Source organism: Lucilia cuprina, chromosome 2 (genome assembly GCF_022045245.1).
Source record: "Lucilia cuprina isolate Lc7/37 chromosome 2, ASM2204524v1, whole genome shotgun sequence".
Taxonomy (NCBI): domain Eukaryota; kingdom Metazoa; phylum Arthropoda; class Insecta; order Diptera; family Calliphoridae; genus Lucilia; species Lucilia cuprina.
Genome location: NC_060950.1, coordinates 53,247,485 through 53,273,888, shown reverse-complemented (window position 1 = coordinate 53,273,888; position 26,404 = coordinate 53,247,485). Strand labels below are relative to the sequence as shown.

The window sequence follows — 26,404 nt, the reverse complement described above, 5'->3', positions numbered from 1 at the left end:
CTATCTATCTATCTATCTATCTATCTATCTATCTATCTATCTATCTATCTATCTATCTATCTATCTATCTATCTATCTATCTATCTATCTATTTATCTATCTATCTATCTATCTATCTATCTATCTATCTATCTATCTATCTATCTATCTATCTATCTATCTATCTATCTATCTATCTATCTATCTATCTATCTATCTATCTATCTATCTATCTATCTATCTATCTATCTATCTATCTATCTATCTATATATCTATCCATCTATCTATCTATGTTCGGCAATTATAAAAGGACTTAGAAATTTCTGATAGTTTAAACCTGTTAAAGTGAACTACATACATAAATATGTATATAAAATTAAACAAGTTTTACTATTAAATTAAAAATAAGTTTAATGAAAATTATTACAATTTCTGAAAGTGTGTCAACTAAAACATTGTATAAATAAATAAAAAAAAAACAAATAAAGTAGTTAAAATTTAAATTCTATGTAGCAAATGATTTGGATTTTTAGAATGATAAAAACACCTTGATTTAAAAGAAACCTACTCAAAAAATAACATTTCAATAAACAAGTATACTTTTCATTATTTTGAAAAAAATACTAAATACAAACATATTAAACCTAAAATCAAAAAACCAGTTTCAATTGCAAACAATTACCAATATAATCGAGCAAATTAAACATGAATTTAATTATTAATTATGTTTTTATTGGACCATTATAAACACTCACACAAAAGAAAGAAACAGAAAATCAAAAACCAAATAAAATGGACAAAACAAAATAATTTAGAAATGTTATTTTGTTTTCTTGCAAATAGTAAAAAAAATTATTGAGAAATACTTCATTAAATATGCTCAGATAGACAAACATACGCGCAGACGTTCAAAGTCCATACGAACGAACTTGATTTTAGTAAACACAATACAGTTGGCAATTGATTTTATTTTAATAATAAATACTATAGTAATTTCTTTAACATTCTCTTAAGATGCTGATAGGTTGGTATTTATTATCAAAATTTTAATTAAAGTGCAATATAGAGATATCTGGAATAGAATTTCTCAGAAGAAAAAATGCAAGTAAACAAAACCTGACAACAACCACTAAATTGTTTTTGTTTTAAAGTATATATAAAAAATGAAACGAAGATGTTTAAAAAAAATATCATATATGTTTTTGTTTATAACATTTCTCTAAGTACTTTTGTTAATTGCAGCACTTATTATTTTTCTGAAAAAGCCTAAAAGTAGGCAGCAGTTAATTTTTTTTTCTAACTAACAGTGGACTTAATCATATTTGGTGTACTTTTGTATTTATTGTATTTTTAGTAGAATATTTACTTTACTTACCCCATAACATGATGTCTATTTGATTTGAAATCTCACTCAACTTTATAGAAAATCAAAACAAAAAAACATTATAACTTCTATTTATAAACAAAATTGATATGTGAAAAATTTTGCTACAAAACTAAATAACTGGTATAAAAATTTCAAAAATATATGTATAAAACTTAACTATGTTAATTAAATAAAAAATTTATTTTTATATCTTTCTCATGAATTTCAAAACAAACTTGGATATTTATAGTGTTCAAAATCTTCAAAACTTCACCAAATGCTGCCTTTTATATCAATTTCTTTTACTCATTTTAACTGTATTTGTTTATTCCATTTCTATGATAACATTATTCCCATTTTATTATGTTCAAGTTATTATTTTTTTTGCTGAAACAAAATTATTATATTCTCTTCATTTTAAATTGAGTTTTTATTTTTACATAAAACAGTTTATTAACTTTCTTTTTATTTATAGCACAATAAAAACTTATATGCATATAATAGTGTAAAAAATATGTTTTTTAATAGCAAATAGTATTTTAGAAGAACTCAAATTGCAATTAAGTTCTTCTTCACTTATGGTTAAGTTCAGTTGTAATTTAGTTCTAGTTGAGTTCTAGTTCAATTCTAGTTCAGTTCTAGTTCAGTTCTAGTTCAGTTCTAGTTCAGTTCTAGTTCAGTTCTAGTTCAGTTCTAGTTCAGTTCTAGTTCAGTTCTAGTTCAGTTCTAATTCAGTTCTAGTTCAGTTCTAGTTCAGTTCTAGTTCAGTTCTAGTTCAGTTCTAGTTCAGTTCTAGTTCAGTTCTAGTTCAGTTCTAGTTCAGTTCTAGTTCAGTTCTAGTTCAGTTCTAGTTCAGTTCTAGTTCAGTTCTAGTTCAGTTCTAGTTCAGTTCTAGTTCAGTTCTAGTTCAGTTCTAGTTCAGTTCTAGTTCAGTTCTAGTTCAGTTCTAGTTCAGTTCTAGATCAGTTCTAGTTCAGTTCTAGTTCGGTTCTAGTTCAGTTCTAGTTCAGTTCTAGTTCAGTTCTAGTTCAGTTCTAGTTCAGTTCTAGTTCAGTTCTAGTTCAGTTCTAGTTCAGTTCTAGTTCAGTTCTAGTTCAGTTCTAGTTCAGTTCTAGTTCAGTTCTAGTTCAGTTCTAGTTCAGTTCTAGTTCAGTTCTAGTTCAGTTCTAGTTCAGTTCTATAGTTCAGTTCTAGTTCAGTTCTAGTTTAGTTCCAGTTCAGTTCTAGTTTACTTCTTGTTCAGTTCTTGTTCAGTTCTAGTTCAGTTCTAGTCCAGTTCTAGTCCAGTTCTGGTTCAGTTATAGTTCAATTCTTGTTCAGTTCTAGTTCTATATCAGCTTATATAACAGACATATCGGATACTTCTACATAACTAAATAAAATAAAAACTAAATAAAGTCTCTGACATTATATGAATGTTAGGAAGTCATGGGGTGACGATATTTTGGATTAAGGAATTAGTGTTCTTAAAAGGGATTTGAAAAAAAAATTGGTTATTCCTTTAATTATTCTAAAATTCAAATTAAGAATATAGTATTGATAAAATAATAAGAAAATAAATAAACATAAAAGTCTGACCTCCTTATGCAAAAACGATTATTAAAGTTAACAATGGTTTACTGCACACTTTTTCCATATAAAAACAGGTTTTAACAACCATTGTTAACTTAATAATCTTTTTTGCATAAGACGGTACGTATATATTTCTTCATAAGGGGTTTTATTAATCAGCTTTTTAAAAATAAACATGTTTTATAGAAAATGTCTTATCTGCATTGAAAAAAAAAACTGTAAAATCATTCTAATCATTGACACTTATCAGATTCTACACCTTAAAAAAGAGTTATTGGCAACAAGTTAGCTACAACTAATTAAAAAATTTTTCAGTTGCAATTGCCATTGTATTTTAAGTTGATAAAAAAAACATCATTGCTACTACTATGTATTCATTAAATATATAGTTAATTAAAATAAAAGAATTTCTTAAGGTTTCCCCGTACACAAAATTCTTTAATGATATTGTTATTTTTCTGACTTAATGTGACTTAACCTACAAATCTGATAAGTACGTGAGTAATTAAACAAAGAAATTAATTGAAAAATTAAATATTTGTTTAAATATTTATACGACGCAAAAATACGAAAATAAAAAAAAAACAACTGCAACATTAAAACAAGACTATTGAGGGGGTTCTTTAAGATAATCTATATATTTGTTTTTAAATTCAGACATTGCACACTGACAAAAACTAAAACGTGCTTAATGCGTGATCTACTTCCGATGCCTAAATTGTTTACTTTTGTTTTTTTTTATTATTTCCGATTTTTAACTAGAACATATTAAATGCAATACTTTCTAGTACAAATAGGTTGAATTAAACATAAATAAACCAGCAAAGAATTTTCTTAATAATTAATAGTTTTTATTTAAACTTACCTTCTTTTAAATTGTACAACTCTACAACAAGTTCTTCCCCAATTAATAATTCTGTTGTTAAATCCATATCATCATGTTTTAATTCAAGTTCTTCATGACAAATTGTGGGTAAATCTAATTTAAAAATAATAATAATAAAAGAAAATTAATTTTAGATATTTATAATAATAAAAAAAATTAATATAAATACCGTTTGCAAAATTATCACCACCATCGAACCAATTTTCGCTAAGTGGTTCACATAGCGAAAATAGCTCGTTGGTGGGAGGAGAAATGGGCTCCATTTTCCCGTCCCAATACAAGTCTTGCGGTAATGCTAGCGACTCCATTGTTGAATTGTTCATGCTGTTGTTGTTGTTGCTGTTGTCCGTTGATGGGGTCAATAAAGTTTAAAATTGATGATGTTGTTGTTGGTATTAATATAAGTTGTGATTGTAAGGAGTCTTGTCCTGAATAGACGCTTTCCGAAGTTGAGGAAGCCATGATGGCTCTAAAAAAAACAAGAACAAAAATTGTGAATTATTTCAAAAATTTAAATAAAATAAAATTTGCAATAAATATTTTTCTTAAAATGTTTATATACAATTATGATAATGAAAAAAGAGTTTAATATTACTAACAAATAAATGATCAGGAGGCATAAATAAAATAATATCCCTATTTGTGACAACTTTTTAAGCATAATAACGTTCCATTGACATTTTTATAAAAAACCTTAGAAATGTAAAAAGACAAAGTAAAATCTTGAGCATATTTTATAAATGTACGCTTTTGTTGTAACATTTTCGCTGTTGTAAAAGTTTATATCTCTTATATGGGTTTGTTGTGTAGTGGCACACGCATGTAAAGGCTTCACTAAGACAACAACTGGAAAAAGTCATGAGACTACTGCGCTTCTTATAACAGGCGCTCTAAGAACTGCTCCTTCAAAGGCGTTGTTCAATATGCTCAACTGGGTCCCGGCTGACCTTCCAGCCAGGCAATTGGCTACGACAACAGTGGCCAGATTGTGTGCAATTGTAAAATGGAAGCAGTTTTCCATAGGCCGTGCTAGGATCTGTGATCACATACCAAATAATCAATATTATGTTGATTATTGTATTCCGGTACCGTCTCTAGTGAGAAAGTTCCTATATCATATCTCTACGGTTTCAGGAATCTCTCCTTCCGCCAAATAATTGGTTCCGAGTGTACACAGACGGATCCAAACGAGTTGGCGGTAGCATCTTCATTGAGTAATTTGGAACGAAAATCTTCTTCTGACTTAATGATGAATGTAGCATCCTTTTGGCTGAAATTACGGTGATAAAGAGGGCGTTAAATTGGCTAAGGTACTATCAGATATCTAAAAGGGATATCAGAATTTATACCGATAGTCAAACTGCTATTAAATCCTTCTACAGTAATCCGTTCAACGATTACTGTAGAAGTTTTAAAAACGAGGATGAAGAGGAAACTATAAATCATCTACTATGTGAGTGATCTGCTCTGGCGGATGCCAGACTTCGGACGCTTGTATCTGTCTGGTGATCTGTCTGATTTGTCGAATATTTAATTAGAACGCCTCATGGATTTCATTAATCTGACAAAATGGATCGACATACTTTGGTGATCAGTCAGATTTGTCGAATATTCAATTAGAACGTCTCATGGATTTCATTAATTTAACAAAATGTGTGTGAATTCAATATTTAGACTGTTTAATCCATGACAGCGGGCCTGGTTCTTCTCTCTTTCTTTAAATCTTACTGCTGTTCTCACATTCTCTTTACCAACATCTCTTTTTCCCTATTCCCTATCAACATAGACCAAAGTTAAGCCGAAACGGGTACCTGTGATAACCTAACCATATAACAAGTTCATATAAACGCCAGGTCTTCGAGATATCATTGATTTCGAGAAAATAAAGATTTTTAACCATATAGCGCAAAGACATCTTTATTTATAAAAACTGCCTGAAAACACAATCAGACCAATTATGAGCAATAATTTCCCGGAAGTTTATTCCATTTTCAAAGCTTTATGTATAGGCGAGGGAACAAACTCCCCGGAAATTTATTATTTCAAATAGGCCTGAATCTGTATCTTTGCAAAGCTTAACCTGAATAAACTCTTCAAATAATGGACTTTAATATTTCAAAAGTTGAGTAAACTCTAAATTATAGTTATTTTGAACTTTATATAGAATATTTCTGATTATTCGACACTTTTTTGTCTATGTCTATAAAAAACAACAGCATTATTTTAAAAAGCAGACAAAAATTTCAGACAAAATTATTACAGAACAAAGTACATACTTATTTATAAACCTATACCTACAACTGCATGATAGAAAGTACATAATATTATTAGATAAGAAATCATATACATATATTCATAAATTTTATTAATTTTATAAAAATTTAATTATTCCAAGACACCACAATTTCTTAACGTCAACCTTAAATTATCTCTAAAATAGTATGGGAACGTATTGTGTAGTAGGAGGTATGGGTGTAAAGTAGAAAAAAAAATAAAAATATAAGTATAAATATAAAATATTAACAATTTATAAAATAGCTGATAACAAAGACTGGCTGGCTGACTGACTCTAACTGATAAGACAAACAGAAAAAGCCCTTACTATTGAACTTGAATATTGTGTGTTTTGTTTTGCAAAACAAAATAGGAGAGGATAAAAATATTATTATTTTCAAAATAAATATAACTATTTTGCGCGTTGTTTTTTCGAAGAAGAAAATATTGTATAACATTGTATAAATTTGAAGCATTAATCATCCCTATTAACACCTGGCAACTTCAAATTGAACAGCATATCTAGAATATAGTAATACATATAATCGATAATATATGATTATATAGTACCCTACACTTTTGAGTTTTAAGTGCTATTTCTACAGGTTTAGTTCACAAACTTATGAACCTAATCTCAAGCTATCCACTTCCTGGTACAACATTCATCTGGTACAGTATTTATTCTGTTATATTCTGAATAATGATCTCCGTGGGAGTTTGTTTCTACTTATATACGCACAGCAGGAAAAATGAAACAAACTCGCGGCGAATTATTGTTTACAATAAATCTTTGGCGTATGATTTAAACGATCTTCTCTGTTGATATCCCAGGAGTTTTAGTAAGCATGACATTGTATTGATTAACTGGCAGGATCCTAGTTTCACCGTGTAGGTGGTGATGAGCCATTTTGCTGGTGATACCTCGTTACAAGCAATGGGGTAATTGTGTTTTTCTTCGAGAAAACCATTCACAAGATCGCATTGACCATCAAAGTTTTGATCAGTTGTCATATGAGATCATTTGAAACATTTGAGCAATATAAGATAAATATTAGCGGCGTATTAGATCCTTGGTATTTTGGACAGGAATTATACCGTCATCACAATAGTGTAGGGTATAGAAATGGAAAACTTAGCATTTGTATGCATGGCTGTGTCCGCTATCAAGACTTCGTATTGCACGTTATTTTACAAAACTTGTACATCAATTTAAATTCATGATTTGGCATTTTTTGTAACGTCTATGAAAAATAAAATTGTGTATTGTTGGCAAGAGAATAATAGGTGGCGTATTATTAAAAAAAAGTAAACAGCAAGTTTGTTGACGAAACTAACCAAACACGAGAAAAAAATGGAAAAGAGTAACAAAAACAAATGGCAAAGAAACCTGTCACTAAAACAAGTCTCCAAAAATAAATAATAGAGAAATCTTAAACGAAGCTGCGATGGACTTGTTTTTGGACTACTTTATAAAAAAAAATTTGGAGCATACTCGTTTTGCAATTGCGTCAGCCAAATTTACGGTTTGTTTATAAAATGAAAGAGTAGTTTCCAATAAGTTGCATGACACATTCCCCTTTTTTTTAACATTAAAAACACACACACACATAACAAAAATAACATTACACTCATAGCAAATGCATACACATTGAACTCGCACGCTGGTTGACCATTTATTTTTTCCCACTGTAAATGAATTTCACCAGAATCGTTACCCCTTTTCTTCTCTATTCCCCTTCAAATTCTATCTTTTTCAACATCACTCACAACAAAACACCAACAAAAACACACGTTCATACAAACATTTAGCAATATGGCAAAATGGTTTTTTTATCGCCTCAATGCCACCATTGGTAAATTTGTATAACCAAAAAAAAAGTGTTGCAAAAAAATTTCTTTAAATTTTGTAACCATTACTTACGGTAATTTGATAAACATTTTCGTAAAATTTTTTAAAAAACTTTTGGGCACGTTAGGTGCTTTAGTTTGCTTTGGGGGCAAATCCGACTATATATACATTTTCACCTTATTATAAATGCAAGAAAAACACTAGACAAATATTCACACTTTTTACGTTTCATTTGGGAAAATGTACTGAAGAATTTGGGAATGTGTACATTGAATCACAACCAGATCACTGCGTCGACATGTTATAACGGCGTCGGTGGCTGACACCAAAAATGTCAACGGCTACATAAAATCAACTAAGCCGGCTATGTTGTCAGTTTTTTTTAAATTTTCAACGATTTTAAATAAAAACGGAAACAAAGGGATTAACTTTTATTTGCCACTTCCGCTTCGTCAGAGAAAGCATTTTCTGTGACTGATGCGTTTATAACAGCCAAGAGAAGCTGCTAATATTCCTTTACAATAATAAGGCAACTATTTGTGCACGATAATAGCAATTTAATGGAGCCAATACTAAATATAAGTAATTTTCCTTTTAAAATCCAAACTGTGTCATTCAAAACTGTTATCTTATAACGTTGTCAGAAAAGTGTTCAGAAAATGTATAATAATCATGTAAACTTTTTTGTTTTGAAATTTTGTCAGAAAAGGCAATTTGACAAAGCTGTAAAAAAAATTAAGTTGACACGGTTGTTAGAAATTTTCTGAAAAATATGTTGGGTTTGTGCTGATGTGTGTAACGCATTGAAATATTATTTCTATACCCACCTTAAAATATAGTAATCGGCTCAGAATCATTTTCTGAATCGATTTAGCTACAGTATTGTTCGAAACCTAAGTAACTTTTTTGGCATTGTATACAAAGTGCTATATTTTTTATTTTAATTGATTTATTCAAAATTATATAAATGATAATAATAAAATTATGTGTCTTCATTATAATAACAACAACAAAATTTTAATATCATTTCGATGTGAGTTACAAGAAAATAATAACTGAATTAACTCCATAAATAGCTGTTCGAAACTTAAGCAACTTTTTGATGTTCTTATGAAAATCGTTGGTCCTTTTATGTTCCAAACACCTTTATGGAATAGATTATTTACTAGTATAGTTCGTAATTAATCTCAAGCGGATTTTAAGCCTTCGCAAGCGGAATGTTTTCTAAAACTGCGAGTTTCGACCCAGCGTTTCAGAATGCCGAACAGCATCTCTAAGGGACTTGAGTCGGGAGATTTTGATGGACAATCAAATAATTTGGGTCGCATTACTCGATAACTACTCTAAGATCAACTTTTCCAAAGGTTTTGAATCATTATCATGCTGAAAATCGCAATAATGTAAGTTGTTCTGTTTAATTCCTTCTATTACAAATTGAATGAAAGAAAACATTTTTAATTCAATTTTTAGTATACAGAATGCTTTTGAATTATAAAACAAAACTTTAATCCAATCTATTTCAAATTGAATGGTTTTAAAATTCTTTAATTCAATTTGTAATAGATTGAATTAAAAAAATATTATTCAGAGGAAATTTAAAAATCAATAGGAATTGTTGAAATTTATTTTAATTCAATTTGTAAGAGATTGAATGCAAACAAAATTAAATCATTCAGGAGGAATTTAGCATTCTATAGAAATTAATTTATTAGAAAATTAATTCGACGTAGCTTTTTTTAGCCAAGAAAAGAACATCGGCGGTAACCAGCTTAGCCGCCGGAGGAAATTAATGGGTGTTTGTCGCCGCGGAATAAAAACGGGTACATTGTATGGGGTAAACAGTAAATAGGGAAGCCTTATTCTGTTCTACATTTGATAAATTTTTATAATGCTAAACGTACAATTTGCTATCATGATAAATAATTAGCACCTACAGAAAGCATTTATTAGCCTTATAGACAACGTTGTCTTGATAATAAAAGTCATTGTATTGTAAAATTTGCATAGAATTTTGTTTTTGTGCAATTAAAATTCATTTTTAACATTAGATTTAGTGATATTAGTGTTTATTTACAAAATTTGTATTTAATTATAATTATTTGGGTATCTTGATAAATTTTTTTAAAATTGTGTTAACATTACTTGCTGCTACACATCATTCCAAAGAATCTCAATAGAATTGAGATCTCTATATTGGACATTTTAACACATCAATATTGTTCTCATCCAAGCAACTCCACGTTAAGTATTAGGCGCAGGGATATGTTTTGGGAACTCATCAAGTGCTCTAATTCAGCAGATTTTAAGAGTTTTTTACTAGCTTTTTTTCTACTGACTACAGAGATGTAAACAAATCCTCCGGTTTTTTTCTTGATTCTCTTTTGAAGTTTCCTTAATGTCTACTCATAGAAACTTTTGTTTCAGAAACTTCGTATTAATAGCATTGATTTGTTGTTGTACGAATGAGAAGAATTACAAAACAAGTTTCCGAGTACGGTTCAAATTTGCAAAATTTATTTTTTTTTATTTTTGTAGTTTTATATATCATATAAAAACTTACAAACATTTAATGCATACACAAAGATGATGATACACATAACAGTTAAAAAGAAACACAAAATTTATCAAAATTAGGATAATTTTTAAGTTTTCTTAATACTTTAATGTAAAACTTTGGCGCATCAAAAAAGTAAAATAATTGTAGGTTTTGTAGAGCAAATAAAATGTTTCTAGTACTAAAGAGCACCACTCCATAAATATGTAATTCCTTTAAATTATAATTTTTTAAGTTTATAATTAATTTTTAGAAGTTCTTTCCAAAGAAAAGTAGATTATAGTTACGAAATTAAGGTGACATGTTAAAAAACTAATTGTTCTAAAAAAATTTTAAGATTTTGAACCCTGAAAATGGATTTTGTATTGCAATTGTCTGGTAACATTATGGATTGAAACATAAACTTGGCAGCACTTAACTGTCATATAAGAAACACAAAACATCGAATTTGTAGAATTCTCGATGTTTTCCTTTTTTACAATTAACAAATTATTTTACTACTTGTGCTGATAAAATAATAATGGAAAAATATTTAACGAGTGAAATTTTCATTAAATTGATATAAACAAGCGAAATGTATAAACGTAATGAACAAATAAGACCGAAATAAAAAGTATTTAACAATTACGTGAACAAAAAAAGGTAAAAAAATATAAAAGTGAATTATGAAAGTGGAGAGAAAAAAAGAAAATAAAAACAAAGTGTTAAATTTGAAATAAAGAGGAATAAAATGGTCAAAGGCCAGCGACAGTAACAGCCAAGTGTCACGATTAATGATAATAAAAAATAATATGTACGAGATAATATTGTTTAAATTAATAATAATAAAAACAATAAACAAATATTAATGTAGAAAGATATATTATTTATATGCAAATCTAATAGAGCACCAGCACCAAAAAAACACTTTAGTGTCGACGTCAGTATGACATTATTTTTTTGTATGTTGCCCTCTTCTAGCAAAAGCACCTACTACGAGAATAGATTAACAAATGAAATATAGAAAAATTTAAATAAAAAAATAGAAAATAAATTTTATGTTTAAAGAAAAAACAGCTCTACTGCAATTCCCAAAATGGAATCATTTTGAAATAAAGTTTATTTTTTCTCCCACTGTAAAATAGAATTTGAACTAATGTATAGTTTTGTTATCAATTAAACTATTTACAGTAAATGTACATGAATATTTATTTATTCATTTATTTTTAACTATTTCCAATATATTTCGATTACACGATTCTATTACTGCTGCTGATGTTGTTGGACAATCTAGTAGAAAGAAGATTGTGTGGTTAAATCAAACAACAACAATAATAATGGAAGTCACATTTATTGGCCAGTTGTGTCTATTTAAAATGCGAAAACAAACATATATTCTCGTACGATCAAAATAACAACAAACTAATTTAATATACATACATTTATACATACTTATGTATGTATCTTTATAATAATAATAATAATGATCAAAATAAGCAGCAAAACAATAACAATCGTGGAAAAAAATGTTTACGACTTGAAGTGTGTTGTAGAAAAAATTAAAAAAAAAATAATACGCCAGCAATCGACGAGCCCACTTTGTGTGTATTGTACGCTAAATACAATATGCTAAAAAAGTATTAAATAAATGCAAACTACAATGGGAATGTATAAAATGATTAACTTTTCTTGCTAGTACATCAATTATTTGTTTTTTCTATTTCTACTAAGCTTTATGTCATTGCCCCCCCCCCCCTTTTTTTGGTCATTTATCGTTTATGCGAAAGGACAGCTGATTTTTATTATTCTTTTTTCGTCTTTTTTATTTTCTCACTGAATTTAATAACTTTTTAATAGGTATTTAGTTTTCTTTTTGTTTTTTAATATTTCAACAATTTTCTGGGGAAATTTTTATTAAAATAAATTAATTTATATTAAGATAACTATCTAATATTGTTATCGTTTTAATTTTATTACTATTTTGTTTTTTTTTTTAATTTTCTCTTAAAAATTTAAAGGTGTTCGAATAAAGAGCAAGATAAAGTAAAAGCAAGTGCGATAGAGTTATGAATAGAATTATCTGGATGGAATCTGATACTGTTAAGCTACGTTCACACATACAGGTCTGAACGTACCTTCAGATTGTGATATAAAATTGCCTTTTAGACTTTAGTACTGTCTTAGTGATCTGGAAATCCGTGGAAGCATTACAAAGACACATGCTACATTCTAACTTAATAACTATATCTAGAAATGTAACTTAGGATACAGACAGATAGGATGTGTTACGAATTAGGACTATGATATTCAGTATAGGTTTTACATTTAGGTAGGTATAAACAATTCATTATGCTGCGCTCCTGCTTTATCACATACAATTGCTATAATTATAGACCTGTCCCTCAAACCATACCCAGCAAAAAAATTAGGAAAAAGAAATAGAATTTTCACCACAAAAACATACTTGAAGTACTTCCGATTTTGGTGAAAAACCTATGAATTTTACATTAGCTTGTCATTGGAGGGATGTTGTTCATTTTTGACAACTATGAACTACATCTAATCTTATTCATAACTGCAATAAAAAATCCGATATTTGGATGTCAAAAATAAATCGAATTCGATCAATGACGTGCTTATGTTAATTTCATTGGTTTTTCACCAAAGTTTGATGTACTCTGAATGTGTTATTTGTAGTGACTTTTTTTATATCTCTTTCTTCACTTTTAATTGGGTTTTCATTTGTAAGGAAATATTTTTTGGTTTATAAAAGCGAAAAATATATAATCGCATTTTTAGATGTGATTAAGATGTTGTTTGTAAAAAATGAAATCATTTTTGCTTTTAAAAGAAATATTTGTCGCAAATTTTTCAACAAAGACACAACAACCACCAACGTTGCCTATTACTTTGGAACCGACTGTATAATCAGTTTCCTATCAAGAATAACAACTTAATGCTTGGCACTTTTTATTAAGTAGAGTCAAACTTCACCATTGAGACTAGGAAGTGGGAATGAAATAATTGTATGTATAACGGAGAGCAGTACAAATTACTTGTATTAGAGTAGAAATACAAACCTGCGGATGCGGTTGCGTTTTCTGCTTCCCAGAGAGAATGTAAATTAAATGGAGTGCGGCTACCGTTGCGGATTTTGTAGCCATTTTATTGTTTTTTGTTTTTGTATTTCATCGTTTATTTATTCACCACATGGTTTTTATTTATTAAAAGTATGAACACAAAGTATACAGAGATGTCACTTTTGACATTTGAAAAAGTCTAAAATCAGCTTTTGTTTGATTTTGAAATTGTTTGGTGAGAAGAGGTATATAAAATACAGCTAAAAAAATTATTGAAATCGTTTTGTGCGAAAGAGACGGAAATAGCTATTTGCTCGAGACGTCTCTGTATACCGTGTGGTATGAATGTCATGGCAACTCTAAGTGTAAATGAGAGAATCCGTAAACAAACTAAAATAAATATTAATTTGGTGCGGATTTCTTCAACGATTTAAGTTGTCAAAACTCTATATAAAACAAGTAAGAGTTCTATATTCGGCTGTGCCGAATCTTATATACCCTTCACCATGATGTGTTTAAAGCATTTTGTACCTTTTGAAGGACGAAAAAGTACCAAGAAGTCCCCTTTTACTGGTTCTCACTTAATCCGGGATATACGAACTTAATAACATGTTTCTAGGTTCAATATTATAGAAATTTCAAAAAGTACCTTTTGAAGAATGAAAAAGTACCAAAAAGTACCCTTTCATGGGTCCTCACTTAATCCTGGCCATACATACTTAATTACATGTTTCTAGGTTTAATATCGTAGAAATTGCAAAAAATACCTTTTGAAAAACGAAAAAAGTACCAATAAGTCCCCTTTTATGGGTCCTTACTTAATCCGGGCCATACATACATAATTACATGTTTCTGGGTTTAATATCGTAGAAATTGCAAAAAGTACCTTTTGAAAAACGAAAAAGTACCAAAAAGTCCCCTTGTATGGGTCCTCACTTAATCCGGGCCATACATACTTAATTATGATAACCGGCAGCTCCAGCAACGGGTGGAACATAACCGGGTGTACCCAAAGCTCCCAAACCACCACCAATAATGCTACTACCATAATTGCTGGAATAATAGCTTGATGGATAACTACCATAGCCGGCGTAACTGCCATAACCTCCATAACCAAGACGAGCATAAGGATAAGCACCACGATAGTAAGAGTTGTAAGGATATGAATTATAGCCACCAGTATAAGCGCCATAACCACCATATCCGCCATAACCAGCATAACCGCCATAGCCTCCAGTATAACCGTTATAGCCAGGATAGCCAGCATAACCATCTGTTGGAATAAGTTAAGTATTAATTAATAGCTTTCAATTTCGGTATATCCTACGGTATATCAAGAACGGAAAATAAAAGTTTTTTGATACTTTATAGGGTCGGAAAATTATATTATAGAAATTACAAACGGAATGACAAACTTATATATACCCTTCTCACGAAGGTGAAGGGTATAAAAATATCCGTCTCCGCAGCCGCAATATTGTATTTCTACCCTTAACATTGAGACCTCATGCTATGCTCTACTAATTTGATCTTCAGCGCTTTTTCCACCTATGTGTTAAAGTTTTAATATAATTTCCAGCTACAGCAACATCATCAGCATAGGCAACAATCCTGAAAACAATTAAATCTAATCTATCCACAAAAGCAGAGATAATACATAACATAGGCAACAGTTTTGAAAACAAGTAAATAAAATCAATAAGAAGGACATTAATGACTATATTCCACAAGAGCAGAGATTATACACCAACCTGAAGCGTAACTTTAAGGGGCCTTTTGTAGTTGTTAGTAACTCCCAAAACGGATACAATGATCCTATTTGTGAGCAAGTATGCAGCAAAATCATACTAGACAGAGTATGACAAATACAGTCGATTTTACATTATTGAAATCACCTGGAAGCCAATTAAGATGAGAAGAGCTGTTTCAATAATCTTACCTTTAGTGTAAGCATCTTGAGTAGCATAGACTTGATTTGTCTATTAATGTTCTTTTATGAGAATTAATTATCCTTTGTGAAAAGTTGTGAAAAAGGATGCCAGACTTTTGTATAAAGCGGGTAAAATGTTCCCAAGAGTCTGGACTTTAATAGTAAAGAAAGCCTTTTTAAAATATTCAATCTGTCACAACTAAAAACTAATTAAAACTGAGATTCAACGCAACCGAGTACTATTAGAATGGGAAAACTCTAGAAATTATATTCTTCCTAAGTAATACTTAGTACAGAATCTGAAAATGTACAGAAAATACTGACGAATAGATTCAATTAGAAGAATATATAGGACACGTATCTACACATTTCTATGCGATTATGTCTTCTCTTAAATCTATTGAGGAACAATCAACTCTTTACATCTTCTTCTCATCATATTCTGACTTTTTTCTAAAATATTTGTTATTTATTTTTAAGGAAAATTACAATAGACCCTTTGGTTCTCTTTTAAACTAAACTAAACTAAACTAAACTAAAAGACGTCTAAATACAACATATGTCATTTAATTAAAACATAAGCTACTTAGTTTCAAGGACATCAAGGATTACTTACAAATTAAAACAAAAAATAAAATATTTTTTCATAAGAATAGATGTAAATGGATTAGTTAAGCGAATGTAAAAACTTTTACGTAAATGACCAGAACTATCTATAATTCTACAATTATAAATATTTGTTTTTTACACTTTAAAAAAATATAACTGATTAATTAATTAACTTATTATTATTGTGTTACTATTAAATATTTCTCAAATCAATCTTCTAGGTGAAGCACACAATCATCATGACTCTATTCTGAAATAAAAACTCACAAATACACCGATATACATATATAAACAAAAGAAAAACAAAAACAACAGTAAACTGATAACAAATTCAAATTGTGTTTGGCCAATAACAAAAAAAAAAACTACAATCAGTGCTTACGAGAGACCAATTACATACGAGAGACCGACCACCTTATAAATAAAAGCTAATTAAAAAAAATAACAAAAACAAAACAAATTAAGAACAAAGAGAGAGAATTTACGTTTAATAATATACAAAATTAAATAAAACAAAAAGTGCAGAGAAATTAAAAAAAAAATTCAAAGTTGAAGAAGTAAAAAAGTAAATGTTGCCTGTTAAAAACCTTAAAGTTTAGTGTTGAATGTGAAATGGAAAAGATATCATCACCACCAACAACTCCAGCTAAAACTACAACAGAAATAACGCCAATGCTAAAACCTAAAAACAATTTTTGCAAATTTTCAATTTTGTCGTTGCCGCCGTTACTGTCGTCACTGCAATTCGAAGCAAAATATTTTTCGTGTAAATTTCTAGAGAAAAAATTCCTTTTAAAATTGACTTCAAAACTTAACAAATACAATAATATTAAGAAAATAAATAAATATAAGAAGAATTGTAATCGTAATAATAGTGTGAATAGTTTATTACATTTCTTATCACTTTTAAATGTTTTATAACAATAACAAATATAATAATAACAATAATAATTACAGTGAAAATGTTTGTGACTGTGATTGTGATGATGGTGATAATGATAATAAAGTCTTGATAGTTAAATCAACCCATACACATACACAGATTAAATAAAAATTACTAAAAACTAAAAGAAAATTTGAAAACTAACTGCCGATAAAAGTTTATTAATTTTCATTGTGTGTTTTACGCGCGCGTCCACTACTACTACAAACGGTGTGAGAAACGAAAAATTAAACTACAAACGGTAAAGTTTGAAACTGTTGCTGTAAACGAAAACAAAGTAGCACCATGTTAAATATGTCTAATAAATTTAATAACTATCAACGCTCGTCTGCCACAAATATTATAGGCATGAACGTGAATAATAACAATAATTCATCAACTGCAGCAGCTGTGGCAGCGGCATCTTCTTCAACCAGCCCTTCTTCGGCGGGTTATACACTGTCAGCACCTAATAACTTTTCAAATGATTCCAACTCTTCGTTGACATCTTACTCTGGCAAAGCCGAAAGGGAAGCAATACATTCTGGTCAATTTATGGTCTCAACATTTGAGGCCGAAGAAGCACAAGATGATCTCGATGATAGTGAAATTAAAATGTTAGATCCTGAAGATCCTAGCCTATCGAAAGCAGACGATGAACCCAATACCTGTATGGAGGTGCAGTTATATGTGCCTCGTAATATGGCCCAACAAAATAAATATGGCAATACAGAATCGCATGGTTTGATTACTTCCCATTTGGAAATTGAAACGTCACTAACGAAACTCTTCAAATGTATGAATTTAGCCTATAGGTAAGTTGTTGTTTGTATGTTGTATTTAGTCCATAAACTTTAGCTATAAACCTCTTTTTATGTTGTTGGAAAAAACATTTAAAACCACATGTTTAGAGCGTGATTTGTTCTGTGTTTTTTTTTTTGTAACAAACTATTTTTTGTTGTTACAATATTTTATTATTGTTTTTAACTTTTTTTACCTAAATCAGCATATTTTGTTGAGTATTTTGTGTTTATTGAGGAGTAAAATTTCGGCGTTTGTATTCTGTACTTTAAACGATTGCAACTCCAATGAAAATGTTGATTTTATTTTTCAGTCATAAATAACATTGACATTAGGTTAATACCATTTCATGGAGCTAAAAGTAAAATGTTTTTTTTTTTTATTTTCTACATAACCCAGCAGAAACCCATGGTCTAGAGTTTTTAATAGTTTGACTTGCGCTAAAAACGACTATAAAGAATAACGAATATGATGAAAATCTGTGGTCATATTAGGATTTGACGCTACTCAAACCTTTACCCTTAAATTTGCTATAACTTTCAGGTTAAAAACCACCTTTGGAATCGAATTGTCTTTATTCATCTCTCCATTTTATTTAAGTTCTTTTTGATCCTCTTTATGGAGTATTGTGGTGCATAATACTTTTTAACCTAAACCTAATGATAATAATGTGTTTGTCGTTTGGCATTTTCGTATGCTATCTTCGTATACGCGAAGGGGAGCATCCAACTGTGCGATGTTAAAGTTGGGATGACTCCTCCGGTGACATCCCAGGAGGAACTGTTTAGTCAGCATGACTAAATTATGTTCCTTGACTGGGAGGAACTTCGTTTCCTCATGTAGATGGTGTTCTGAGGTGTTCTGATCTCCTTACTATTTACACCACTTATATCTGACTGAAAATGAAATATAGCTTTCATATCGGGTTCAGAGCTTTGAGGTCAATTTTGTAACTACTCGACCGCGAAAGAAAAAAGCAAAAATTTTCTGGGGAATCTGTATAGTTGCAAAAACAAAAAAAAAGTCAAAATTGTCAGAAAAATACTTTAATGCAACTGTTCCTAGAAAATATCCTTTCAAAATTTCCGATTTGATCTCTGGGGATGAAAAACATCAAGATATTCAACAAAATTATAACGATATTGCGATTTGTGATAGCTAGAAACTTACCAAGACAATTTGAATATGCTTTGGAAAAAAAAGAAAGTAGTTTTACTTTAGATTTTGGGACAGAAATTTAGCGAATAGGGAGAATTTTGTTGGAACCGATCATATTGTCTAAAGAGATCAAGAAAAAAATCGTGCAGACTTCCTGACAGCATTAATTAAAAGTGTGTTTTGATCAAGACTACTCTTTGTCACTGCCTTAGAATACAAAGTTTTAGGTAAAGGTGTTCTGACTCGGTTGAAAGGGAATAAGTTATATTCCTTAATGCGATACTCTATATATCTCTTTTGCTTCAGTATTTGATTTTGATGATATTTCTTAGACATTTTGTTTCCAGTTTCTTTTGAAGATTTTCCAGGTGATCTCCGTGTACTTCTGTGTTTTAAGTTTAAGTCATATATTTAATACCCAACTTCCGCAGCACCAATTTTTTTAGAATTACTTTATGGGGTTAAAATTAGTCACTATTGTACTTAGTGTATTCATATTAATTATATGAAAATATCTAAATATGTATTAAAATCAAAAGCATTTCTTTTTTTTCCTCGTTTCATTTTAGTTAACAATATAAACACGCATTAAAAAAAAAGTAAGAAAGTATAGTCGGGCATGACCGACCATTTAATACCCAAACCATGAGTATATTTTTAAAATTTTAATTTTTTATAAAGAAAATTTTATGTTGAATATTATTCCAAAATATTTAAGCAATTTATTGATAAAAAAAACTAAAATTTCTAAATGAGGCTTTATATAGGTCAAATATGGGCCGGTCCTCGGTAAATTTGGGAAAAGGATATATTTTTAAATAACAGTTAGTTTTGTTGAGTTTCATTGCGATATAAATGGTTACAAGTCAATTTTAGACGTTTAAGACATTTTTTGAAGTGGGGTCTGTATGGGGGTTAGGGACAAATAAGGGCCGATCCTTACGAAAATCTGCAGTGTCATTTATACTTATATAAAACTTATTTGTGCTAATTTTAAGGGAGATAGTAGAATATTTGACGCAATTATGGCATAAAAACTACAAATCGGGAGGTACGGTTGTATGGGGGCTAGGTGAAATAATGGACCGATTTCAACCATTTTCAATAGGCTTCGTCCCTGTGTCAAAAAACATGCTCGGTCCAAATCATCATTCATCAAATTATCTTGAAAATTGCGGCCTGTACCTTGCGCACAAGGTTTACATGGACAACCAGCCAGCCGGGCAGACGGACGGACATGTCTTAATCGACTCAAAAAATGATTCTGAATCGATCGAGGTGGGTATTGGACCAATATTTTTGTATGTTACAAACATCAGCACATATAATACCCTCCCCACTATAGTGGTGTAGGGTATAAAAACATAGAAAATTTAACAAAATATCTAAATACAAGACAAATATGAAAATAATCAATAAAATAAATCGATTTTGAAAAAATACATTTGTAAACAACTGATAAAAAGTTATCACAAAACAACTTAACTTAGATAACAAAATAAAAACCACTAAATGAAATTGTTATTCTTATTATTGTTATTAAACCGACAGTAGAAGAATTTCACAGTTATTATAAATTTTTAACAAATTTGCATCATCACTTCAGTCAGTCTCACTGGCTGAAGTTCGAAGAGATAAGAAAAAACTGCAGACTTTAATTTTATACTGTCTGTAGATAAATTTAATAGCGTTTAAACAGTTTTTAGATTATACTTTGTTAGAAATAATGATTAAAAGTATCTTTCTCTCTATAAGGTGCTTGACCCAAATGCCCAATAATATGACCAAAATTACATTTTCAATACTTGTCTGAACTCATAATTAAACAACAATTGATTTCTTTTTATTACTTGAAATTATATGTAGTTAATTTCGAATATATAACAGAAATAATTAATATAATAATTCTAGGTGATAATTTTTTAATCTTTGTGATTTAATTAAATTACTGAAAATTAAAGTAAAAGCTTGAAAAGCTTACTTTGATAAACTATCATTAAAAATAATAATCTAATCAAAAATATCTTTTTTATTACATTTGTTTGTCTGTATTGTATGAAACAAATTACGCGCAATTTGTAAAACGAAATATTTTAATCAATCGTAAAAAACAATATTTACCAAAGCATTTAGGAGCATTGAAAAAAGGCGTAATTGGGAAATGACATTTTTATTAGGTAAGGTTAGGTTGCAGGGATGGAAAAATCACTAATATAAAAGCTATTTTTGAAAGTTGTTCATTTCTTTTAATTGGACAAGCCTTTTAAAAACTGAACCCACTATGTATTTGCACTTCCTTTATACAAGTTTAAATACAGAAATAGATACTACATAATCAAATTTCGATGCCTTTAATGATTCTAGATATAATATTCCGAGTTGTCCCAATAATAAAATTGTCATTGCTCATGATTTTAATGTTCGTAACGTTCCCAAAAAGCTACGAAAGAGCCAAGCTTTACATACGAAGTGGATTTAAATTATGTAAACTTTGTTTCTTAGTTGTGCATGAAGTCATGCATTCCATTGGAAAATCGCCAACACATACAAGAGTATTGGTTTAATAAGACCCAGAAAGAAAGCATTAAGTATTTGGCAAAACAACAAGAAAACTGAAACTAATATGTTACAAAAAAAATGCAAATCTCAACTTAAATAAGTATCTTGGGCCAGATGGCATACTACCACTGGTCTTCAATCAGTGCTGGCTAACAACCATGAAATGCATGAAGAGCAATCTGTTCTGTCCTTTCCAATGTTATGGAAAATATATTAAACTACCATCATGTCAAGTTTTTAGAGTCCAATAGTTTACTTAACGGCTTTCATAGAGACCTTTCTAAGGGAGTGAACTGAACAACAACTGAATAAGAAGTCTACTATCCTTCCTATAGGAAAAATCGTTTAGTTTCAATCATTATTTCTGTGAAAATATATGCAAGATTTTCAATACGGTGGGTATGGAGCGCTTTTATCAATACTAGTTGCATTTGGTAATTACTTCTCGCGATTTGTATTGAGTTTTTTTCAGTGATCACATTATTCTAGCCGTTATAGATGAAGTCTCATACAACGAATTCAATAATTACTCAGAGATATCACAAGGCTCTATAATTTTATCTGTTTTCGTTTCTACATTCCTAAAAGACCTTCTTTGTCTGACTTCCAACCCTATCTACTCTTTTCGGGTAGCAACATTTGCCATTTCTATTCATTCATTAGGGATTAGGGCAATGAGGACCCCATGAATGATTTGCTTAACCCACATAAAAGGAACATGCGAATAGAGTTGACTTCAGCGATTCAATGTTGTGTGTAAAAGCACAAACACATGCCAGATCATGTTGTCCAGATATCCGAGAGCACGTTTTTCAAATGTTGAAAGAAGCATTCAAATGTCTAGCTTTTCCAAAGCGGTACAGGAAATACTTCACTTCATCTGATCTTTTTTCCATTTACACGACTTATATTTATCCATAATAATAGAATAGAGAACTTTCATGTAAGGACTTCGAAGTATATTTTTGCTTTTCAAAAAGCCTGTAGGAATAAGCGAAGGTATTTATGGGTGACAGTATTGAATCCAACTCTATTGATTCTCTGCAGCACTGTTGCATTTTGTAACTTTTGAAGCAGACAAATTTAAGTCAAATGTTCACAAACACTTTTGCCTAGAACGTTCCTCCTATAACCACTTTTCCTATTTCATTTATCATAATGTACTGTATGAGCAGCCTGAAGGTTGATCATAAATAAATAAGCTAAAATCCATACATCCTAATTCCTTGCTACACAACAAAAGATTTTTCAGAGGTAGGTTTTTGATAAATACATCAATATATTCCGTTATTGGTATTATCAATTCAATAAGAGTATATTCTGTACGGCGGAAAACGGACGGTAATATTAGAACCTTATATACGAGTTTTTATTGACCTTTGAAAAGCTAAGTCTTATGAAGACTAAGATTTATTTGTGAAATGGACAAAGTTGGTTTATTGTCAGAAAGCTTAACATCTTTAGTTAGACGTTTTGCATGACCTTTAGCTTATAGCTTAAGAGTTATATGGAGAAGGGGACAGAGGTTTCTCTTGCATCACCTTTGAAGAAGATCAACATCTTGGTAGTCGATTCCTATAACATCAAGTGTAGAAAGGTAACAAGGTTTTTGAGAGGGGATTTAGGTTAAAGTAAAAAAATGATTCCCTCCTGTAAACTTAACCGACAATTGTTTCTAGGATTTCTTTGAATTTAGAATCCAATATACTGCAAGTGATTTTATTTCAGATATTACCAAAATAAAATATATAATATATAAACCAAAATAAAATTATAAAATAAAGTTAAGCCATTCCGTATTTATCTATATTGCAGAGTTTTATTTAAGTACAAGAGAATTATGTTATTAATCGATTTTACGTTCCTAACCGCTCTGAAGTTTTACTCCACACTTTTTGTCATGAAGTTTCATTAGAACTTGTTCCCTGCCGATAACTCCGGTGATTAGTAATCTTCTCCGATCGGCTACGTCTGGTTTAAAGCGAGAAGCATTCAATTAGTTTAACTTCAAGTAATACAAGTAGGTAGGGGTCTGCCGATTTCGGTAGAGATGTACTACAACGAATCCAAACAGAATTAAAAAGCTCTTGATTTTAGATATGATATCAAGATATTATGAGCGCGAATGTTCTTAAATTCGAAGTCTAGAATTAAAGAAAAATCGCATGTTAGGAACAAGGATAATAGTCGAAAAAAGCGACAAGTTTATGAAGATTAAAAAAATAAAACTTTGTATTAAAACCTACCATTATTCAAACTTTTGTTATCTCTAATTCTAACTTATTTCCAATTAATAATAAACTATTTAATTTAAATTATTTTCAGTCAAAAATTAACTTCACCCAAATGGAATCATTTCAAGGGTGTTCGTCTGCGCTGGAAGGATAAAATACGTTTAAATAATGTCATCTGGAGATGTTGGCATATGCAATGTAAGTTTTTTTTTTATTATCAAGTACTTAAGTTTTAATTATAAAATTAATATAAACAACTTGTAAATGTAATTTATTTAGTTAGTTATTTTTAATTGCATTTATTTAAGTTTTACTGCTTTGTTTAAGTTAATTTTTAGTTGAAAATATACTCAATTTATTGTTTATTGACAACAAGTTTTGACAAGTGTATTACTGAATTTAATTTCTAATCTCTAGGAATGGCGTGTGTGCATAGTTTTAGTATTTATTTAATAAATTTAACTTTTTGTTTTTGTATCAATTGCTCCCCTTTGTTGAAGATGCGATAGTTTTGTTTACATATCATTTGGAAAACTTTAATACAATTGCGATTTTTTTTTTATTTTTATCATAGTGTTTTATTTTTATTTGTTTATTAAAAAACGTCAATCAGTGTTATGATCTATAATAAAGATTAGGCCTAGATTTTTTGAAGTTGAAAATGTAGGGATTAATGAGGTGTTGAAATTCGTTAAAAAAGAACAAGAATAAGAGAGATAGCATTATGAAGATTCTTGTCAAACTCAAAAAGAGTTGCAGAACAATTAAAAGGTACATAGTTAGTTTGATAGGAGGATGTATACACATCAAATCCAAAGAAATGCACCTAGGCCTCTATCGGTCCTGTTGTGCGCTTCTTAACCAGTGCCACGGGTGGGAATCGAACCCACCAACACTAACCTACCGGAGGCTACCTCAAAAGCTACATAACTATAAAGCGTTTTCAAGCATTAGGATTCGTCCAAAACAAAGTGTATTTTCCATGGCCGAAATGCACTACATAAAGGGGCTAATGAGGTGTCAGCATTTTACTTCCGATAAATTGCTTCATGGAGATTATTGCCAAACTTTAAAATATCCATTACCCAACGCTTAAGTGATCACATGTTAAGCGGGACCGAATTGACATCAAAGACAAATGTTCATGGCTCTAACGTAATGTTCTGTATTCGGTGGGGCCAAAAGAGTCTTAACTATTACATACTGTCGAAATCTGGCAGATCACCCCAGAGAACTTGAACCTATTGCAAACGATTTGTTTGTAGCGAGCCGGAAAATTTCCTGAATATGCAATGGTCGGCCACATTGGAAAGAAGCCCAGACCTTTCACCGTGCGACTAATATTTGTTTCGATCAATACAGAACGTTCCCTATGGGGAAATGAAAGCTTTTAATTTGAGCTCGATCTATAAATGATCCATTACCCCTTTATGGATCTTGTAAAGGAAATTGCTCAAATTTTTTATATAAGTATGAATTTCATTAAGTTGCAAATCTTTTAACTACATTAACATACTAACTTCTCTTAATGTAGCGTGTGCAAAAAATCTTAATTTTTTCTAATATTTACTTTTGTTATTATTTTATATACAGTACAAGTTATTATTATTACAATATTTGTTGTTGTTTTTCTTTTGTTAAAATTATGGTTTTTTTTATTTATAACTTTATTGTTGTAATTTATAATTATTTTAGTTTATTTTGTTAATTTTTTCCCCTTTTCATTTTGCAAAATAGCAGGTTTATTTTATTATTTTAGAGGCCTTTTTTTTGTTATTTCTTATCAGTTTTTATAAACTTATCTTTTTTGTTTAAATTTGTATAAACACCCTATTTCAAGTGAACTAACGTTTTTAATACCCATTAATGTTAGAATTCAGAGAGAAGGCGTATAAAAATGTTAAATGTTTTAGATAATTTTAATTTAAGAATTTATTTTATTATAACCCATATTGTTTAACTGTCTTATTCATAAATATTTATCAAAGGTTTATAGAACAAATTTTGTACGTAAATTTGATTTATAAACTTTTGATAAATGTTATAAAAAATGATAAAAGTTTATTAATAAGATCCTAATAGTTTAAATTTTTAAAACATCAAGGTCGTTGAAAACTATAAAATGTGATATAAAAAATAAATTGTTAACACAGAAAATAGCATTAGATTCTACTTCGATTTAGTATTTTTAAAGAAACTAAACTTAATACACTAGAATTGGATCTTCACTCCGGAATGATACGATTCATATTCGACCAAAGATTACCAAACCAATATCGGTTACATGACACATCATTAATGCTGATCTGTGAAACACTAATCTGAAATAATAGATTGTGGTTAAATGAAAAGTTAGAGCACACCCCTTTGGAAATCTGATGTTATACGGGTGATTCTAAATTGAGAGACAAAACGTGGTTTTACATTGGTAACACGTCTAACTATATAACTGTGGTCAAATGGAACATTAGAACAAACTTCAATGGGAATCTGTTATACGGACAGATCTAAACTTAAGAACATAACAGAGTTCTTCATTGAAAACACGTAAACCAAGGTTTATTAACGTTTACAAGCAGAGGTCCGTGCTATCATGGAATTGAATTGAAATTACCCTGTACGAGGTTAAAACATTTTTCGAAAGCTGGAAG

General features: G+C 29.8%; 3 protein-coding genes across 4 annotated transcripts in view; 1 reads left to right on the top strand and 2 right to left on the bottom strand.

Moving 5' to 3' along the window:
• Positions 1 to 8,181, bottom strand: part of LOC111680754 — a 34,006-nt gene extending 25,825 nt beyond the window's left edge. The window contains exons 1-3 of the mRNA XM_046951227.1: positions 8,000 to 8,181; positions 3,974 to 4,273; positions 3,784 to 3,897 (exon numbers count right to left, since the gene is read on the bottom strand). Of these exons, the coding sequence (XP_046807183.1) occupies positions 3,784 to 3,897; positions 3,974 to 4,127 (268 nt within the window). The 5' untranslated portion in view covers positions 4,128 to 4,273; positions 8,000 to 8,181. The remainder of the gene's footprint in view (positions 1 to 3,783; positions 3,898 to 3,973; positions 4,274 to 7,999) is intronic.
• A 2,741-nt stretch (positions 8,182 to 10,922) lies between these two features.
• The window catches only part of LOC111680760 (protein WBSCR14 homolog), a 48,110-nt gene continuing 32,628 nt past the window's right edge, over positions 10,923 to 26,404 (top strand). The window contains exons 1-3 of one of the 2 annotated variants that reach the window (XM_023442461.2): positions 10,923 to 11,123; positions 16,301 to 17,816; positions 23,845 to 23,951. In XM_023442461.2, the coding sequence (XP_023298229.2) occupies positions 17,308 to 17,816; positions 23,845 to 23,951 (616 nt within the window). In that variant the 5' untranslated portion in view covers positions 10,923 to 11,123; positions 16,301 to 17,307. Of the gene's footprint in view, positions 11,275 to 16,300; positions 17,817 to 23,844; positions 23,952 to 26,404 lie in introns of both variants that reach the window. The other variant, XM_023442462.2, reaches the window with a different exon arrangement.
• Positions 14,497 to 15,909, bottom strand: LOC124420962 (keratin-associated protein 19-2-like). The gene is made up of 2 exons (XM_046955487.1): positions 15,894 to 15,909; positions 14,497 to 14,813 (listed from the first exon to the last, which is right to left on the bottom strand). Exons 1-2 carry the CDS (start codon positions 15,907 to 15,909, stop codon positions 14,497 to 14,499), a joined length of 333 nt encoding a protein of 110 aa, XP_046811443.1.